The sequence below is a fragment of the Coregonus clupeaformis genome, chromosome 24 (genome assembly GCF_020615455.1).
Source record: "Coregonus clupeaformis isolate EN_2021a chromosome 24, ASM2061545v1, whole genome shotgun sequence".
NCBI lineage: Eukaryota > Metazoa > Chordata > Actinopteri > Salmoniformes > Salmonidae > Coregonus > Coregonus clupeaformis.
The window spans coordinates 11,968,638-11,988,804 of record NC_059215.1 but is presented as its reverse complement, the minus strand read 5'-3'; the positions used below and the strand labels follow the sequence as shown (position 1 = coordinate 11,988,804).

At 47.8% G+C, this 20,167-nt stretch overlaps 1 protein-coding gene across 1 annotated transcript in view; it reads right to left on the bottom strand.

The window, feature by feature from the left end:
- LOC121538016 (integrin alpha-5-like) overlaps positions 1 to 20,167 on the bottom strand; it is a 64,264-nt gene that overhangs the window by 6,547 nt on the left and 37,550 nt on the right. Inside the window, exons 13-27 of the mRNA XM_041845748.2 lie at positions 19,942 to 20,133; positions 19,782 to 19,827; positions 19,527 to 19,640; positions 17,607 to 17,662; positions 17,010 to 17,167; positions 16,676 to 16,813; positions 13,650 to 13,717; positions 9,713 to 9,863; positions 9,279 to 9,371; positions 7,410 to 7,489; positions 7,117 to 7,197; positions 6,834 to 6,939; positions 5,722 to 5,880; positions 4,605 to 4,712; positions 1,352 to 1,465 (exon numbers count right to left, since the gene is read on the bottom strand). Coding sequence (XP_041701682.1) covers positions 1,352 to 1,465; positions 4,605 to 4,712; positions 5,722 to 5,880; positions 6,834 to 6,939; positions 7,117 to 7,197; positions 7,410 to 7,489; positions 9,279 to 9,371; positions 9,713 to 9,863; positions 13,650 to 13,717; positions 16,676 to 16,813; positions 17,010 to 17,167; positions 17,607 to 17,662; positions 19,527 to 19,640; positions 19,782 to 19,827; positions 19,942 to 20,133 — 1,664 coding nt within the window. The remainder of the gene's footprint in view (positions 1 to 1,351; positions 1,466 to 4,604; positions 4,713 to 5,721; positions 5,881 to 6,833; positions 6,940 to 7,116; positions 7,198 to 7,409; positions 7,490 to 9,278; positions 9,372 to 9,712; positions 9,864 to 13,649; positions 13,718 to 16,675; positions 16,814 to 17,009; positions 17,168 to 17,606; positions 17,663 to 19,526; positions 19,641 to 19,781; positions 19,828 to 19,941; positions 20,134 to 20,167) is intronic.

The following is a 20,167-nucleotide window of genomic DNA, read 5'->3' as shown; positions in this document are numbered from 1 at the left end:
CCTGACCTGTTTGGAGAGCTCCTTGGTCTTCATGGTGCCACTTGCTTGGTGGTGCCCCTTGCTTAGTGGTGTTGCGGACTCTGGGGCCTTTCAGAATAGGTGTATATATACGGAGATCATGTGACACTTAGATTGCACACATGTGGACTTTTTTAAACTAATTATGTGACTTCTGAAGGTAATTGGTTGCACCAGATCTTATTTAGGGATTTCATAGCAAAGGGGGTGAATACATATACACGCACCACTTTTCCGTTATTCATGGTTTAGAATTTTTTTCATTCCACTTCACCAATTCTGACTATTTTGTGTATGTCCATTACATGAAATTCAAATAAAAATCCATTTAAATTACAGGTTGTAATGCAACAAAATAAGAAAAACGGCAAGGGGGATGAATACTTTTGCAAGGCACTGTATCAGTTTCAATGACTCAATATTTTGGACAAAAATGCACAAATGTAACTAAGGCTGGGAATGTCAATACAATCAAACTATATAGGGCAATGACCACAAGTAAGTCATAGCGTGGCTAATAGGCTAGCTTATCTATTTATGTAGCTGTTTATTTAGCAAGCTGAAAACATGGAGCCAGCCTAGTGTTAGCTAGCTAGCTGCTGGGAGTATATCATGTCATTGGACGAGTCAGTGAGTGGCCGACTTTTTCCTCCCATATTTTTTTCGGTGTAATCTGTGTAGTCCGGTCCTGAGGTGCGTTCAGTTCGCTTGAACGTTTGCTACGTTGCGGAACGGTTTATACTGAACGACACGTTTCCCAAAAACGTTATTGTACGTTCTTGAACAGACTAAGGTATGTTTGCTTCCGTTTGGTGGGTGTGGCTTGAAGCAATGAGTGACGTATTTAAAGAGCAGTGGCCATGCTGACAGCATTTCCCAACCCACAACCTCCCCGTTTTTCAACTGGTCGTTCAGTACAGCACCGTTTCCATTCAATTGAACGTTCCAGAATATAAAAACGTACTGAACCCAGCCCTGGACAAGACTGACACGTTTTTATTAGGTTTTATTTACTGCAATATCTATTAATTGTTTCACAAATGCCTTACTCTATGTCATTCCCAAACATTCTATGAAAGTATGAAAACGTGAAAATTACCAGACGTAAGTGCTCCCTTCTCAGAATATATATTTTTTAAAGGCGTCATATTCTTCCTGGGGGTGTTTGTGAACAGATTTTATGTTGCTAAAACGTCAGTTCCACTTTAAAGGTGTGTTGTGGAGTAATTATGTGTGCCATATTCATCTCTATAGTTTTCTTCGGCCCAGCAACTCAGAAAAGTGATGTGTGTTTGACTATGCAGAGTGTTTGACTACTCCAGTCCACACATACCTCGATGAAGGTCTCAGCCCAGATGCGGGCGCGCACTTTGAGGATGGCGCTGGTCCCCTTCTCCAGAAGACCCACGTCACACTGCAGCGTCCAGCACTCCACGTTAGAGCAGGACTAGATGGAGGGAGGGGGAAGGAGGAAGCAAGAGAGGGAGAGTGTTAATGCTCAACAAATGACATAAGATATGCCATGATTTGAGATATGCCATGCTCAAACTATTATTGCTGTCCTCAGGAAGAAAAACTAATCAGCTACCAAACAAACGTAACTTGTCATTCTATCAGGCTTAACTTAACAATAGTTAGCTAAGTGCATTAATTAAAAACTGAAGCAGAGGTCAGTAGACAGGGAGGAGGTAGATAGTAGGCTTGGGCGGTATACTGGGGTATTTTGAAATACCGAAGGTATGATTTTCAATACCCCCCACAAAATACAATAAGTAAGGGCAACTTTAACTCTGCAGGCCATACTGCAGGCCACATAAATATAACAAAGAGCTCAATGTTATGATCCCCATCCAGGGCTGCTTCCAATTAGAAAGAGATTGAGGGAATGTCATGAAACAAAAAATGCAGCATGCAGTCAACGCTCACCGCCATCTAACATTATTGCTCAACCACTGAAAAAAAGCCCACTTTTTTAGAATACACAATCTTAATTAAATCCTCATCATGGGAGCTGGGCGCTTTGCGTTGTAAACCTCCATAAACTGACTTTTAGTGTAGCTCAGTTGGTAGAGCATGGAGCTTGCAACGCCAGGGTTGTGGGTTCGTTTCCCACGGGGTGCCAGTATGAAAGAAAATTTACAAAAATTAAAATGTATGCACTCACTAACTGTAAGTCGCTCTGGATAAGAGCGGCTGCTAAATTACTAAAATGTAAATGTAGTGCCGGCGTGGTAGAGAGGTGGTGGCAGCATCATGCTGTGGGGATGTTTTTCAGCGGCAGGGACCGGGAGACTAGTCAGGATCGAGGCAAAGATGAACGGAGCAAAGTACAGAGAGATCCTTGATGAAAACTTGCTGCAGAGTGCTCAGGACCTCAGACTGGGGCGAAGGTTCACCTTCCAACAGGACAACGACCCTAAGCACACAGCCAAGACAATGCAGGAGTGGCTTCGGGACAAGTCTCTGAATGTCCTTGAGTGGCCCAGCCAGAGCCCGGACTTGATCCCGATTGAACATCTCTGGAGACATGAAAATAGCTGTGCAGCAACACCCAGCCAACCTTACAGAGCTTGAGAGGATCTGCAGAGAAGAATGGGAGAAACTTCCCAAATACAGGTGTGCCAAGCTTGTAGCGTCATACCCAAGAAGACTCGAGGCTGTACTCGCTGCCAAAGGTGCTTCAACAAAGTACTGAGTAAAGGGTCTGAATACTTGGGGTCTGGGGGAGACTGAGGGATCCTGGTGGGCCTGGAGTCTGGGGGAGGCTGAGGGAGCCTGGTGGGTCTGGGGTCTGGGGGGAGGCTGAGGGAACCTGGGGGGTCTGGGGGAGGCTGAGGGATCCTGGGGTCTGGGGGAGGCTGAGGGATCCTGGTGGGCCTGGGGTCTGGGGGAGGCTGAGGGATCCTGGTGGGTCTGGGGGAGGCTGAGGGATCCTGGTGGGTCTGGGGTCTGGGGGAGGCTGAGGGATCCTGGTGGGTCTGGTGGAGGCTGAGGGATCCTGGGGTCTGGGGAGGCTGAGGGATCCTGGTGGGCCTGGGGTCTGGGGGAGGCTGAGGGATCCTGGTGGGTCTGGGGTCTGGGGGAGGCTGAGGGATCCTGGTGGGTCTGGTGGAGGCTGAGGGATCCTGGTGGGTCTGGGGTCTGGTGGAGGCTGAGGGATCCTGGTGGGCCTGGGGTCTGGGGGAGGCTGAGGGATCCTGGTGGGTCTGGGGAAATGGTCCATATGGATATGGTCCAGTGCCAAAGATGCTTCAGCCAATAGTCCCCCCCTATCCTCCCTAGTGGGGTGGCCGAGGTCAAGGGCAGGAGCTGGGGGCTGGGAGGATAGCTGCTGTTCCCACAATGAGTAGAACAGCAGCGACTGGCTATATAATACAGGTGTGTGTGTGTGTGTGTGTGTGTGTGTGTGTGTGTGTGTGTGTGTGTGTGTGTGTGTGTGTGTGTGTGTGTGTGTGTGTGTGTGTGTGTGTGTGTGTGTGTGTGTGTGTTGAAGTGTACAATGACAGCCACTGTGTGATATGAATACAAATAATAATTATGCCTTCATTTTTCTGGATTGTTCTAATAGCAGTTTAGAGACCAAGCTCAGATGTCAGTGTGTGTATATTGATACTTCATTTACAGGTCTTCTAGGACGAGGGCAGCCATACAGAGGCGTCTCCCTCATTTACCAGACCCCTACTAAAACCAGATTCAATCAAGGGGCTAAACAAACACTAATACACTTTGTATTTCTATTGAAAGACATTTTCAACAAAGATGTCTGTCCTTAGTTCCAACTCAGCATAAAAATTAAAGCGCTAAGAGTGAAACAAAGAATGGAAGCCTTTCTAGAAACGTGTCATCGGGCAGGCTTGATAAACGAGGGGCAGGTAAGAGCGACAGACGGGGGGACAAAGAGCTCTTTCAGTGCTGCAGGTAGTGACAGACAGAGGGAGAAGGAAAACAGAGGAGAGATATCTGGTCCTGCAGCTGCTTGGATCTATAGGGCCAATGGGTGCTAGGGGCAGGGGTGCCTGCACTAACAACACCACGTAGTCTGTGAACTAACCAGCGCATCATGCCCGGGTGGTTCCCCTGGTCCCCCAGATCCCCCTACTCTCATGCCCTTACTGCCCCAGCTCCACTCACCCCTGTCTCCCTGCAGCCCTTTAATGTTAATCATAAAAGTGGGACCACCACCACCCCACGCCCCCTGATCCCTCCCTCTTAATTACATCATACCTCATTAGCCAATCCCAGGAGGCTTATCTAAGAGTAGGACCAGGCCAGAGCCACCGTCCCAGATGAACAACATGCCATGGCTCCCGGCAATTCAGAGGAACAGAGAGGCAGAGGTTCAACCCTCCAGCTCAGCTCTATATCCAAAGAAAAGCCCCTGGCCTCTACCATACACTTGTCCTGTTTATTTGAACTATTTGACAACAGGAAACCGTCCTTAACAAGCAGAGGTTAAAAACAAGCCCTGCCTATCACTCTAAAAGCCTGTTGCATTAGGGGCATTGCCCTAATAACTTATTGCAGCATTAGCTTTCTCCAGCACTCTCTCCCTCCGTCCCTCACTCTGTCATTGTGTATGGCCTCACCAGGTTAGTGTGCTCCGCCAGCTGGTCTCTCGGGACTTCTCTCCTCTCGATGTGGTGATCCTGACCAGGCACAAGTAGGGGTGGCTGCTCTGTGGAAGACTGCTGGAGCTGAGGAGACACAAAGGGAAAGAACACACCACCCATTAGGTCAATACATTAGACACTGACCTCACCCATGAGAGAAGAGTACACCACCCATTAGGTCAATACATTACAGACACTGACCTCACCCATTAGGTCAATACATTACAGACACTGACCTCACCCATTAGAGAAGAGTATACCACCCATTAGGTCAATACATTACAGACACTGATCTCACCCATTAGGTCAATACATTACAGACACTGACCTCACCGATTAGAGAAGAGTACACCACCCATTAGGTCAATACATTACAGACACTGACCTCACCCATTAGAGAAGAGTACACCACCCATTAGATCAATACAATACAGACACTGACCTCACCCATTAGGTCAATATAGGGAATGACGTTAGTGACCCATCCTTATCCTCATCATTAATCTAGTGCATGTGAGGTCTCATCCACATGGCTTCCAATAGAAACACACTGTACAGATCACCGCTAAATGGACAACCACTTCTGGCCCATCTCAGCATCTGTACAGTTAGAAGTTCTAAACACAAACAAGCGACTTCACCAGAGTCATCTGCCCATGTAAACCCATAGGCTAAAACCCAGCAGAAAGGGACCTAACATTAAATGCAGAAGATGAGTGAGTATCGCTACAGAAGTGGTTCATCAAGCTGTGCTGAGCTGAGGGAAGAGCAGAGAGATCAAAGTGATAGTAGGGCTAGTGACCTGGGTGGGGCTGGTTTGGCTAGGAGGGAGATGGGTGTGGAGAGCTGAGACTGTTCATCACACACTGAATTAGAACCTGTGGGACATCTTCACAGTGCCTGTCCTTCTGAAGTGTTCTAGACTCACACAGATGAGCCTCATGTGACCCTGAGAAGTGTTTGTGTGTGTGTGTGTGTGTGTGTGTGTGTGTTGACCGTGAGAGAACATTTGTTTGAGACTTGCTCCACCTTTACAAAAATGCTTACATTCCCTGTCATACATCCAAAGCCATGCCAGTAATTGATTGCTCACCTTGAGCTGCAGGTAGTTGATGGAGTGGTTGGTGGTGCAGTTGAGGGGTCCCTCAGTAGAGATCTCCAGGGGGTAGAGGAGACCCTTGCCCTGAACACTGAGAGGACAGCTGAGCTGCAGCACTGTGTGACTGATACCACTGGGACCTTTGTTCACCAGCTGACAGGGGAGAGAATGAGGAGGAAGAGGGAAAGTAAGTAGAATATTACAAGAATATAACCCCCACCTAGTCTTTGCTCTGAAAAAATTAACCTGTTCTGGTTGATCCAGACCTCCAGGAAATTGAATGTTGTTGTGATGTCATCTAAACTTGAGCACTGTTTTTCTTCCTGTTCTGAGAAAGGTTGTCCGGTGGGATGTCTGACAACATGAGTCTAGGTTGTCCTTACAAATTGAGTTAGACTTGTAATGATGTAAGGCTCAAAACAAACCCCTGTGCTTCCTGGAATGTATTTCTTTCTTCTTTCACTTCTTTCTCATTTTACTTCTCTGCTTCCCCAGGAAGTAGTGTCTGTCTGGTGTGCTTCTACACAAAGGCCAGTGTCTGGGAAGTACTACCTGCTACTACAGACCTGCTAAAGGCCAGTGTCTAGGAAGTACAACCTGCTACTACAGACCTGCTAAAGGCCAGTGTCTGGGAAGTACTACCTGCTACTACAGACCTGCTAAATGCCAGTGTCTAGAAGTACTACCTGCTACTACAGACTTGCTAAAGGCCAGTGTCTAGAAGTACTACCTGCTACTACAGACTTGCTAAAGGCCAGTGTCTGGGAAGTACTACCTGCTACTACAGACCTGCTAAAGGCCAGTGTCTGTGAAGTACTACCTGCTACTACAGACTTGCTAAAGGCCAGTGTCTGGGAAGTACTACCTGCTACTAAAGACCTGCTAAAGGCCAGTGTCTGCTGTATAGAACACTGTACTACATCCCGATGAGTCTGCCTGTCTAGCCGGCTGCTGGCCTGTGGATCTGGCTGCTTACATTGAAAAAAGGGAATGTCCACTGATGGTTTTGATGCACTCCCCTTTTTCTACACATTGAATGTTCCGTTGGATCTTCCCACCCTAATCCCAACCTGCCCGACCCCAATCCCAACCCTCTGGCTCCTTACCTCATAGATGTGTTGGACTTCAGGCCCAATGTCCTGCTCCTCCTGGGGGGTCTTGGAGACCTTCCAGTTGGGGGGAGGGAAGAAGACCTTGTCTGGTCGGGAGACACTTCAAACAGAGAGAGAGAGCAGAGACAGTGAGCAGAGATAACGAGAGATAGCAGAGAGAAAGAGATAGCAGAGAGAAAGAGATAGCAGAAAGAGAGTGAGTGACTGTGTGTGTTCCAAAAGGTTTTCTAACACTGACAGAGATTACTCCCACCGCCGGACTTCCCTCTGAACTCACCCTTGTAAAATAACATCGGCCTGGACAACCACCTCCAGCTTGTAGGGCACCACCTCACTGTGGGAATTATTCTCATTTTTACTGTGGAAAGAGGGAGAGCGAGAGGGTGGTGAAGTATAGAAAACACACACTGATTGGCAACTATCTGGTAAGAGTGCCTTGGAATTTTTGGATGGTCTATATCCTACAAATTTAGCCTTCAATTATTTTGTCAATGACAAAAAAAACACATGTCCAGTTATAGTCCCAGTTCAAACATATGCTTAGAGAGGAGAGGTAACTGTGAGTCATACCTGCGGATCTGTAGCTCAAACTGAACCGTCTTGTGTGTGTCCTTCAGTCGTGGCACAGTGAAGCGCAGGCCTGCCCACAGCTGCAGATGAGAAGAAGCAACGTGGTCAAGGACTTCAGCCCCAACATGACGTAAAAGAGACAGAGGTACTAATGTCTAAGGGATGCTGCAACCAACAGATCAAAGCCAACCTTTTACACATACAGTACAGAGACAGTGAGCTGACTACAGCATACCAGGGGGCCCAGAGTTCCCACCAGGCTAACAGGACTTGCCTCTCCTCTTCTCTCCTTCCAATTCTGTTCTGTTCAGAGGTCAATCACTCAGTACTCTCTGTCTGTCTGCCTGTCTGTCTGTCTGGGTGGCACACAGCTGTAATACACCTGGGCCTGCAGGTCCAGATGGTCTGGGAGTTCCTGCTTACAGCATTCTGTTCTGCTGCCCTTTTCTCTATTGGAATGTCATGCCACTTTTATTTTCCATCCAAACCGCACGCACGTACAGCACAGTAATTGCAATCAGGAGGCCAGCGAGGTTAAAGCTTTTACTGTTTAACTGTGTGTGTGTGTAGTGTGCATGTGTGCACTGTTAAAACAATGAAAATACTGCTCATAAACATTCTGGTTTCTCCCTGGCTCAATGAATATATTAATCCATAACATCTGTCTGTATCTATGCAATTATGAATTATAACTAATCCACTCCAGGGACAAACTAGGCTAAGTATCATCAGTGCACACAATGTGTACTACAATGGGTACTACAATGGGTACTACAATGGGTACTACAATGGGTACTACAATGTGTACTACAATGGCAGGATCTATATATACATACATACATATACATATACATACATATATATATATATATATATATATATATATATATATATATATATATATATATATATATATATACATATATATATATATATATATATATATATATATATATATATATATATATATATATATATATATATTTGATGCATACTAAAGTTTTTTAACTTCAGTTTACACTTGGAATGCAACCATTCTATCAGAATATGGGCGGCAGGTAGCTTAGTGGTTAAGAGCGTTGTGCCAGTAACCGAAAGGTCGCTGGTTCTAATCCCCGAGCCGACTAGGTGAAAAATCTGTCGATGTGCCCTTGAGCAAGGCACTTAACCCTAATTGCTCCTGTAAGTCGCTCTGGATAAGAGCGTCTGCTAAATGAGTAAAATGTAAAATAAACCTTCTTAACCTCTCCACCAACGTCCACTTTACAGTCAGACACATTAAAAACCCACAGAAACCCGCAGGTCATCAGGAGGCAATCTCTGTTCAGCAGGGAAGGTAGACCAGCTTCCTGCTAACCGGACAGAAACTTCCTCTCTGAACACTGCTGTAACATGAAAAGAAAGTCGTTCCTGTCCAGTTCTCTACCCACCAACCCCTGGACGACACAACACAATCCCTTACTTCACACGAGAAAAAAGGGATTCTCTGCATAGCTCCGATGACTGTTTACTACCACTAAACAGATCTCAGAGGGCTAGCGTACTATTTCACCGGTCATCACCACTCACCAGAACCAATGAAGGATATTGCTTATGAGTAGGGCCAGGACCATGTGACCTAACCAGGAAAACCTGCTTGCCCTATTCATAATCAACACTCTTCAGAAAGGTCTTGAGTAGGACCAGGGCGGGAGTGTGACCTCATTCTGATTGAGACCAAGATGGCTGAAACGTCAATAATGTTTTCACTTCAAGAGCCAGAACTGCTCCTGTTTTCAACCCATGTGAGCTAACCAGCAAATACTCCTGGCCCCTCCTCATAACCAATACTTTCAGAAAGGGCGAGCAGAACCTAAATCCTTGACTTACGCTGGTGCCAGACTTCATGGGGTTGCCCAGGTCACAGCTGAGGTAGCGGGTCTGGTTCTCAGTCTCGTAGCTACAGGTCAGCTGGGTCAGGCTCTGGGTGAGAAAGAAGAGAGTTTGAGATTAGAACACAATAGAGAAGAAACATATTTACAATCTATAGACTCATTTGATCATTTAATCTTAATTTAAACAGGCTACTCTCAATTAGCTAAAATCTATTTTGCAAGATGACCTGTTCAAGATGGCAGCAGTCAAAAAGTTTCATAACTCAAGAACATTTGGTTCCATTTAGAGTTTTCATAACTTCCATAACAGTCCTGCTCCCAATAAATCTATCATTGCAAGTCTTATAAGCCAATAGACTGGGACCCTTGCATTACTCCATATCTAATAGTAATGCTGGGTTGAGCTGAATGTTTAGTATTTCCTCTCACCTCGTTATTGCGGGCTATACCGCTGTAGTCTGCTTCAGGAGGCAGCACCACATACAGTTCAGCCTCGTAGGCCCCACCTTCACCCTCGTTCCGTGCGTTGAAAGTCAAGGTCAGTGAGTTGTCGTCACCTAGGTACACTTCCTTCCTGTCCCTGATGGACCAACAAAACCAGAAATTGATTACTAATAGGGTCAGAGGTCAGGTCAAGAGGTGTCAGGTCTCTGAGGGTAAATAAGCACAGAGAGGTGGGAGAGAAATCTGTGAAAGCTTTGTGCACAGTGCACATAGTAGTTGGCAATAGCAGTGTCTGGCCACTAACATGTTTTGTTGCTATAGCCTGATACATTGTGCTTTGTCTCTTCCTCTTCCCTGTTCAGGCTTTGTGCTCTACATATCAGGCTGATTTAGAGCCGGGAGTCAGAACGGGACACAGCCCAAAACGCATTACTTAGATTCACCTCAGGAAACGCCCTCCCCCTTAAACCTTCCCCTTCCCTCCCCCTGCATCCCCCTCACACAAAACTTTTCCAATGTAGCAATAAAGTCATACATGCGATAGAGCACAGACCAGGACTTTAAAACACCTCCCCCTTCCCCTCCCTTCATCTCTCCCTCCAGCTCTCTCCCTCTATGAACACAATGAGAGAGGAATTCCATACTAGGGCCACACAGACACTTCTAATTACAGCTGAACTCATAAAACCAGGCAGAGAAGAAGCAACATGGGACCATATTTCAAACACTGATCTTCTGCTCGCCAGTCAGCCAGCATGCCAGCCTAGTGAGCCTCCAACAGCAAGCCAGCCTAGTCAGCCTCCTACAGCCAGCCAGCCAACCTCCTACAGCCAGCCAGCCTAGTCAGTCTCCTACAGCCAGCCAGCCTAGTCAGCCTCCTACAGCCAGCCAAGCCAACCTCCTATAGCAAGCCAGCCTAGTCAGCATCCTACAGCCAGCCAGCCTAGTCAGCCTCCCACTGCCAGCCAGCCTAGTCAGCCTCCTATAGCCAGCCAAGCCAACCTCCTATAGCAAGCCAGCCTAGTCAGCATCCTACAGCCAGCCAGCCTAGTCAGCATCCCACTGCCAGCCAGCCTGGTCAGCCTCCAACAGCCAGCCAGCCTAGTCAGCCTCCTACAGCCAGCCAGCCTAGTCAGCCTCCTACAGCCAGCCAGCCAGCCTAGTCAGTCTCCTACAGCCAGCCAGCCTAGTCACCCTCCAACAGCCAGCCAGCCAGCCTAGTCAGCCTCTTACAGCCAGCCAGCCTAGTCAGCCTCCTACAGCCAGCCTAGTCATCTCTTACAGCCAGCCTAGTCAGATTCCAACAGCAAGCCAGCCTAGTCAGCCTCCAACAGCCAGCCAAGTCACCCTCCAACAGCCAGCCAGCCTAGTCAGCCTCTTACAGCCAGCCAGCCTAGTCAGTGTCCTACAGCCAGCCTAGTCAGCCTCCAACAGCCATCCAGCCTAGTCAGCCTCTTACAGCCGCCTGCCTAGTCAGCCTCCAACAGCCAGCCAGCCTAGTCAGCCTCTTACAGCCAGCCTAGTCAGCCTCCAACAGCCAGCCAAGTCACCCTCCAACAGCCAGCCAGCCAGCCTAGTCAGCCTCTTACAGCCAGCCAGCCTAGTCAGCCTCCTACAGCCAGCCTAGTCATCTCTTACAGCCAGCCTAGTCAGATTCCAACAGCAAGCCAGCCTAGTCAGCCTCCTACAGCCAGCCTAGTCATCTCTTACAGCCAGCCTAGTCAGATTCCAACAGCAAGCCAGCCTAGTCATTCTCCAACTGCCAGCCAGCCTGGTCATTCTCCAACTGCCAGCCAGCCAGCCAGCCTAGTCAGCCTCCTACAAACAGCCAGCCTCATACAGCCAGCCAGCCAGCCAGCCTAGTCAACCTCTGCCATCCAGCCAGCCTAGTCAGCCTCCGCCAGCCAGGCTAGTCAGCCTCCAACAGCCAGCCTAGTCAGCCTCCAACAGCCAGCCAGCCTAGTCAGCCTCCAACAGTCAGCCAGCCTAGTCAGCCTCCTACAGTCAGCCTAGTCAGCCTCCAACAGTCAGCCAGCCTAGTCATCCTCCTACATTTACATTTTAGTCATTTAGCAGATGCTCTTATCCAGAGCGACTTACAGTTAGTGAGTGCATACATTTTTTTATTTAAATTTTTTTATACTGGTCCCCCGTGGGAAACGAACCCACAACCCTGGCGTTGCAAACGCCATGCTCTACCAACTGAGCTACACGGGACTATAGCCTCCTACAGCCAGCCAGCCTAGTCAGCCTCCTACAGCCACCCAGCCAGCCTAGTCAGATTCCTACAGCCACCCAGCCCGCCTAGTCAGCCTCCTACAGCCACCCAGCCAGCCTAGTCAGACTCCAACAGCCAGCCAGCCTAGTCATTCTCAAATTGCCAGCCAGCCTAGACATCCTCCTACAGCCAGCCAGCCTAGACAGCCTCCTACAGCCAGCCAGCCTAGTCAGCCTCCTATAGCCAGCCAGCCTAGTCAACCTCCTACAGCCAGCCAGCCTAGACAGCCTACTACAGCCAGCCAGCCTAGTCAGCCTCCTACAGCCAGCCAGCCTAGTCAGCCTCCTACAGCCAGCCAGCCTAGTCAGCCTCCAACAGCCAGCCAGCCTAGTCAGCCTCCAACAGCCACCCAACCAGCCTAGTCAGATTCCAACAGCCAGCCAGCCTAGTCATTCTCAAATTGCCAGCCAGCCTAGTCAGCCTCCTACAGCCAGCCAGCCTAGTCAGCCTCCAACAGCCAGCCAGCCTAGTCATTCTCAAATTGCCAGCCAGCCTAGTCAGCCTCCTACAGCCAGCCAGCCTAGTCAGCCGCCTACAACCAGTCAGCCTAGTCAGCCTCCTACAGCCAGCCAGCCAGCCTAGTCAGCCTCCTACAAACAGCCATCCTCCTACAGCCAGCCAGCCTAGTCAGCCTCCGCCAGCCAGCCAGCCTAGTCAGCCTCCGCCAGCCAGCCAGCCTAGTCAACCTCCGCTAGCCAGCCTAGTCAGCCTCCGCCAGCCAGTGACACTTTGCTTCTTGAAAGTCCAATATCTTGAAAACTTGACTGCTGACATGCAAAACATTTTGGGACTGTATCAAGTGGACTAATTTAAAAAATACCAAAATAGTTTGAGTGGATTTTCCCTTTAAATATAAAACAATGGACAAGGATATGTCTCGGATACATTGCTGGGAATTTCATAATTTAGTCTTTGCCCCGAGCTACTATTATACAAAGTATTCAAATTAATGCAGCACTATCATCTAACTGCCAAAGACAGCCAGAGGCAAGTTAATGCATTATTATGACTTTCCTCAACTGAATTCACTTATTAAAACTGATCATTACTTGAATGGACTTGTTTATGTGATAGAAGACTAATGAAGAATTGGAATTAGCACACAAACAAATATAGAAATGTGAAATTAAAATGATAGGGCAGAAAGAGAGCAAGAGAGGGAGGGGGTACGTTATTTTTGAAAAAAATGCCCACAGATCAAAGTGTGTCGATGCTCTGAATACTACTTCCAACGATTCGAGAGGGAGGCTGGAACTGGTTGGCACACACACAACTCCCTTCCCACGTTCCAAACAAATCTGTTCCACCCCTCCTGTCTTTTTCCCCCACCAGCTTGACAGCCAATCCCTGTACCTGTAGACCAGCGCTCCTTCCTGTTTTCAAAGCAGAGTAGTATCCTCTGCTAGTGGAGCATTGTTGGGCTATTAACAGACTAGCTAAACTTAACAAACGGGTGGAGCATGACACAGCTTTACTAAGAACAACAACAAGGCCGACTTCTTCTGCATAGTGGGGTGAAAAGTTCACTTACTACAACCCGGCTCACAGTTGACCGTACATAGCTATATTCTCCTGATCCAGTGGATGTCCTGAGCTGTGTATGGTCTAGGACTTCTAGAGAAGGAAATGAAGGGACTAACTCACCCGTGCACTGCCAGCTTTAAGTCAGGAACACAGATGTTGTCTTCTCCACAGTCCAGCAGAATCTGGGCCTAGAGGAGGGAAGAAGATGAGAGCTTATACAGGTTTACACATGCCCTGTTAAAAATGAGGCCTACACTTCTTTCAATTAGAGTTCACACAGAGAATTAGATACACTTTGCTTTCGTGGTAAGCATACAACAGAGCGACTGTAGTGGGACGGGACATGTCATGTAGCCAATAATGACTAAAACATTCCAGTCCAACCCTCAACCTCCCACCGCCCCCTGAGTAGAGTGTCATTATCACAGACCAGACACCTGTAGTAATCCTGTTAACAGTCTTATCTTCCGGGGAATGTTAAAGACTGTATGACTGTGTGATGAAACAAATAATGCTAATTCAGCCCCATGTCTGACTTCACTTCCTTTTTGAGGGAAATGGCTCAATAATAAGGCAGGAGAAGCTCAACACCACATCTGACTGTGTGTTGTAAACCCTCTCTCTAGCCTGGGACACAGAGGTACAAACTTTAGAGAGAAACTCTCCAGCTCTGCAGAGACTACCATCCCCCGGTTTCACACCTCTGGCCCTGGCTACTACTTGGGCCCTTCCAGAACTCTCTCCCCTGGCTAGAGTCATATGACCCCGTCAGCCAATCACAGGCTGTACCTGGTGGGGATCTTAAACCCCCAACACAGTCTGTGCTTTAGTTGGACCCAGGGGTGCAGAGAGACAACAGGTCAGAAGAACTCTGCACCACCTCAACTCATTTCTGGACCTTCTACATGGACAATCCTGCCTCTAGACATTCCCAAACAGTGTTCGTGCATCTTTGACTGTAAAACCACTGTACACTATTCACCACAACACTTCCAGTAGTCTATCCTCCTTCTTGTTTGCAGTGCGTGTCTGATTCAGCTCCAAACTTCGGCTTGCCTCTAGAAAAAATGTTGTGTGCCCGAACAGCTGAAAAAACCCTCACTGAAGTCCAAAACGAACAGAAACGTCACAAAATGTTGTCATAATATATGCACAAACACTTCCGAACTGTTTCAGCTGGGAAGCATGCTGACGCCTTTATGTCGGGGTAATCTAGAGGCCTAGAGGCTATGGTGGAAAGACTAGAAAGACATGAACTAAGCAGGAAAGGGTGCAATAACCACTGAACGTGTGTGTGTAGCGGGAACTAGCCTAGGCTTGGCGTAGGTAATAGTTTCCCTGTGTGATTCCATCACAGTGTGATGATCATGATGCTTTAGATGACGATGAGGATAATACATAGAAGTGGATGGAGATTAGAAAGAACTCAGCGCCTCCTCTGTCATTACACAGCCAGGGCTTCTAATTAAGGGAAAGCAGGGTTACCATAGTAACCACCAGCTCACTCACTCTGCCCCCTCAGTGTGTGCTGCATGGCCGACAGTCAGACCCAGTCAGTCAGGGAAAAAGTTACACGTTCCTATCCTCGCTGAAGCTAAGCAATAACAACTGACAGTGCCCCGGCTTCACGGCAACATGTGGAGCACATTACAGAGAAACTATGAAACTATACAGAGAGGCATCAGTGAGCTCTCACTCAGCAACCAGAGGGTGTGAGAACTGTGGTAAGCCACAACAGCCAGCCCAGTACATACGATGCCATATGGTGAAATCCAAAATAAAGTATGATGCATGTGATTAAATCCGGGGTGTAGTCAGTAATCACCCCCTACATGGTGTTACATTCACACTGGGTATCCATGATTAATGAAATATGTCTGCAGTTTTACACTACTAAAGCACCCCCCCCCTTTCATCATAGACACACATGGATTATTCAGTTGTCCTTACACACACATACATCATAGACACACATGGGTTATTCAAGCCCTACTCTGAAGGTTAGTTTCAGTACTACTACTACAACAGAACTTTTAGAGTTCAGTATTTAGATGTAGTGTAAGAACAACACAGCACATCTGATGAGGCCCCAGCAGCTTTGATACAACAAGGAGACACCAATGACAGGGCTCAGTCCTGCCCTGCTCAGAGAGAGAGACAGAAATACAGAGAGAGAGAAATAAAGAGGGTGAGGGGAAGGCAGAGAGAGAGAGAGAGAGAGCGAGAGGTTGTGGCTACTGTGTCTGGCTGCGTGGAAAGTAATCCACGGATACTCTGTGCCACAAAACCCGGACAGATAATTTCAAGTCATCAGTCTCAAGTCTCAAGTTATTTTATTTTCTATTAAGTTGAGTCTCAAGTCATCAAATTTGTGACTCGAGTCAGAGTCCACAACTCTGACATATGGTGCAGCATGCCACAGCTGAAGGCAGGCAGCCCACACGTTGAGCCCTTCTCACGTCTCTCTCCCTCTCCGTGCATGCCAGGAGAAAACTGGAAAAATTCAGACAAATCTACACCAGATGGCACATGGCCTGTGTGCTGCTAGCAAAGCACCACATTGGCCCAACCCAGAAATATCTATTAACCCTGTGTGTCGGAGTCTGACTGTGCACCACTCAGTCGGAACACGACTCTTATGAACCGTTACACAGCCTAGCTGGGCTGAAAGCTGAAAGCAGCTATTCCTGGAGGGGCAGTCAAACTCTAACTCTCTCTCCACCATAGTGCGCACATGCCTCAAATGTCTTCTGTTGAAAACTGCTTTCCAGACCCTCTGGACCCCTTCCCAGCAGAGCAGTTTGGAAATCAAAAAGGAGAGCAGCCTGAGTCTTTCTGAGGGCGTGTTTGGGGGAGAGAGGGAAGGAAGGGGGTGGTCTGGTCAAGGTGAAAACATTACCATCAGCTCTGAGTGACTGAATGGATTTCCAGCCACGTCTTTCACTACGTCTTGTTCATTAAAACATGTGCAGTGCTCCACCACCAGAGATACAGTGGCTGTTAACTCAGAGGAGTCCTCCAGGGTTGGAGTGCTGTGCTGGGGGTCAGACAGAAAGGAGGGAGGGGGTGCTGTGCTGGGGGGTCAGGAGTGCTGCGGGGGTCCTGTGCAGGTCATATTTAGACAGAGAGGGGGTGTATTGAAGTACCTTCTGCTCGATGAGCTCAGTGGTCTGGTAGTTAAGGATGGGTCTGAGGCCGTGGGAGTCAAACGCTGCCTGAGGATCCAGGCTGAAGTTGAGGGAGATGTAGATGGAGGAGAGCTTATCTCTGAACTCCTTGTCATCCTGGAGTCAGAGAGAGAGAGAGAGAGAGAGAGCGAGAGAGAGAGACAGAGAGAGAGAGCGAGAGCGAGAGAGAGAATGATAGAGAGGGTTCATCTGAGTGAGTGAGTGAGTGAGTGAGTGAGTGAGTGAGTGAGTGAGTGAGTGAGTGAGTGAGTGAGTGAGTGAGTGAGTGAGTGTCCGTCTAGCCGGGACTAACCCTCAGGTAGATCTTGGTGTCGTAACACACATGCTCTCCGTTCTTCACTCTCACACTCCTCTGAAGCACTGCCTGCTGGGAGTCCACAAACAGAGCCCTCTTCACCGCTCCCATCTGCTTGTGTTTCAGACGGTCCAACTGCACCTCTACCTGGAAGTCTGTAACACACAAACGCACACAACCATGAATGTGCTATCGTTTTACACACCATCACATTCAAACAAATGTGCATACTTTCAAGCGAATAGAGAATCCAGACTATGTAGTTAGTTTACCATATGGCACATAGCAGAGTAACCATATGCATAGAGGGCTGATTAGTGGAATAATTCCTGGGGTTGTGTATGAGCAAAGAGGAGCCTAGTGCTTTGATTGGAACTCATTAAAAGTGGATCAGAGCAGATATGGGGATTCTGGAAGCCTGACACTGCTCCTCATCACTGTCACAATACAATGCAACACAAAGCATCGACAAAGTAATTCAACATACACAATGTTGTGCAATAACTTGTTAACATAAATTGATATTTGTGTGCAATTGAGAGTTTGTAATATGGTATTGTATGTAATCTGGATCGATGTGAACAGTTGGCTCACCTAGGTTGTCTGGTAGGTACTTCCCATTGGCAGAGAGGCAGAAACTCAGGTTGACACTGTTTAGAACAGAGGAGAGACATAACAGAGACATGATAAGGGAAGCATTCATGGCACAAAGTCAACATACATGCAAACACACAGACAGCTCACTCATTCACGCTCTTCCTCCCATACTTCCTCTTCCTCTGATATCCGTCTTCAGATGTCTAACAAAAGTGGTATAATAGACAAGTGGTATAATAGGTAACACTGTATGATATGAAGGAATGGCTAGTCATGTGGGTAATGTTAGGAAAGGCATCTCTATGCTGTAGCCAGCCAAGTCAATAACGTGGCGTGTCCCCCCATCCCCAGCTCTCCAGCCTGGAATGGCTGAATTAAAGAGGGTGAAATTGAGCATCATCTCATATATCCCCACAGGCAGGACAGTCAGTCAGTCAGTGTCTGTATCTGTAAGGGCTCAGATCTCTCTCTCGCTCTCTCTCCCATGACATCAGCCACAGATTCCAACAGTCAGCAACGCAAACCCAAGCCCTTTACAACCAAACCCACACTGACTGGAAAGAAATAGGGAGGGAGAGAGGGAAGGAGAGAGGGAGGGAGAGAGGTAAGGAGGGAGGGAAGGAGAGAGGGAAGGAGAGAGGGAGGGAGAGAGGGAAGGACAGAGGGAAGGAGAGGGGGAGGGAGAGAGGGAAGGAGAGAGGGAAGGAGAGGGAGGGAGGGAAAGAGGGAGTGAGAGAGGGAAGGAGAGAGGGAAGGAGAGAGGGAAGGAGAGAGGGAGGGAAAAAAGGGAACAAGAGACATTGTTGATAGAATACAAGGGAAGGAAGAAATAAAAGAGAATGAAATAGACATGTTCTCTGTATCTATCACTCTAGAGAAATCACTCTATTGTGCTCCTGTGTCTCTGTTTGTGTAGGAGTGTGTGCATGCGCATGAGCATCTCCCCATCCTGATGTTTCCCAGCTGTGTTCCACCACCAAACAATAACTCATTCAAAAGCCACTGGCAAACTTCCTGACCCCTCCCTCCCTCAATCTCTCCCCTCTATCCCTCCTTCTCTCCACCCCCACCTACATCCCACCATCACCTGGCAACGCAGCGTAATCAAGACGTGTGTATACAACAGTTTCCTTCATGGAGAGAGGGGGGGGGAGCAACAGACACACCAACACAGTGTCAAGCATGTTGAGCAGCACAGCCAGAGATCAGAGCAACGCTGTTCTGTTCTGTTTCCGCTCCCATTGGATGCTAATGAATACCATGCAGCACATTCCAACAAACGAAAAAATGGCCTTATTCTGGATATTGTTTCACTTTCACTGCTCCTCTCGAAGAAACAGAATCTGTTAGGAAGTTGCTATATCAACAGGTCATCGCCACCAGATAAGACTGACTGTCTTCCAAATAAATAACATGATTAGTCTTGTGGAGTGATACAGTATGTCCTCAATGGGACTTCCTGTCTAAGTACAACTGAGTGCTAGTGTTGAGCAACGCCAAATGTAAATCAAGCAGCTGTTAGACCACAACCCCCTTAGATAATGGAGTCTGGGTCTGTATTCACAAGCAGTCTTAGAGTAGGGGGTGCTGATCTAGGATCAGTTTACCCTTTTAAATCATAATGAATAAGATAACATGGACAGGGGGACCTGATCCTAGATCAGCACTCCTACTCTGAGACACTTTATAATACAGGCCCTGGAGACTAGACAAGTACTCAACATGACACAGGTATGATGCCGTACTTACCAGGAGACCGGTATGATGCAGTACTTACCAGGAGACCGGTATGATGCAGTACTTACCAGGAGACCGGTATGATGCAGTACTTACCAGGAGACCGGTATGATGCAGTGCTTACCAGGAGACCGGTATGATGCATTACTTATCAGGAGACAGGTATGATGCAGTGCTTACCAGGAGACAGGTATGGTGGTGTTGCCGTTATTGACTGAACAACTCTTCTCCTCAGGGTTGATCATTGTGGGGTAGACGGTCAGGGAGGCACTGGTGCTGACGATGGGCCGGGATCTGTGGTACAATAGATGGGAGTAGAGGCCGAAGTTACATATGATACAGGCACACCTTTGGGTAAACCTCTTAACTCAACACTTATAAAAAATCCCTCAATAGTTTGACAGATATAGAAGGTTATGAGTGAAATGAAATTACCTGTACAAAATTGCCTTGTCAACTCCAAAAGCACCAACAATAAGATCTGTTGTGAAAAGACATTTCTAGTTCATGGACTACAAGTAAACAACAAGTACACAGTATAAGCACACTCAGCACTATGAGAGATGTTTTTAAAAGCACTGGTCTTGTCACTCACCTGGGTAGCCATTCATGTCCAGATCCTTAGCCCCTCGGAGTGCGAATCCAAAGCTGGCGGGCACTGTACCTGAAGCCCATTGGCCAGCTATGACCTGAGAGGGCATGTCCCTGAGCCCACCGGCGAATCCGTTGTAGATGAGAACCAATCCCTGCTGGTCCTCTCCACCGAACGGACAGCTGATGGCCACATCTACCAATCAGAGAAGAGAGAGCAGGAGAAGACC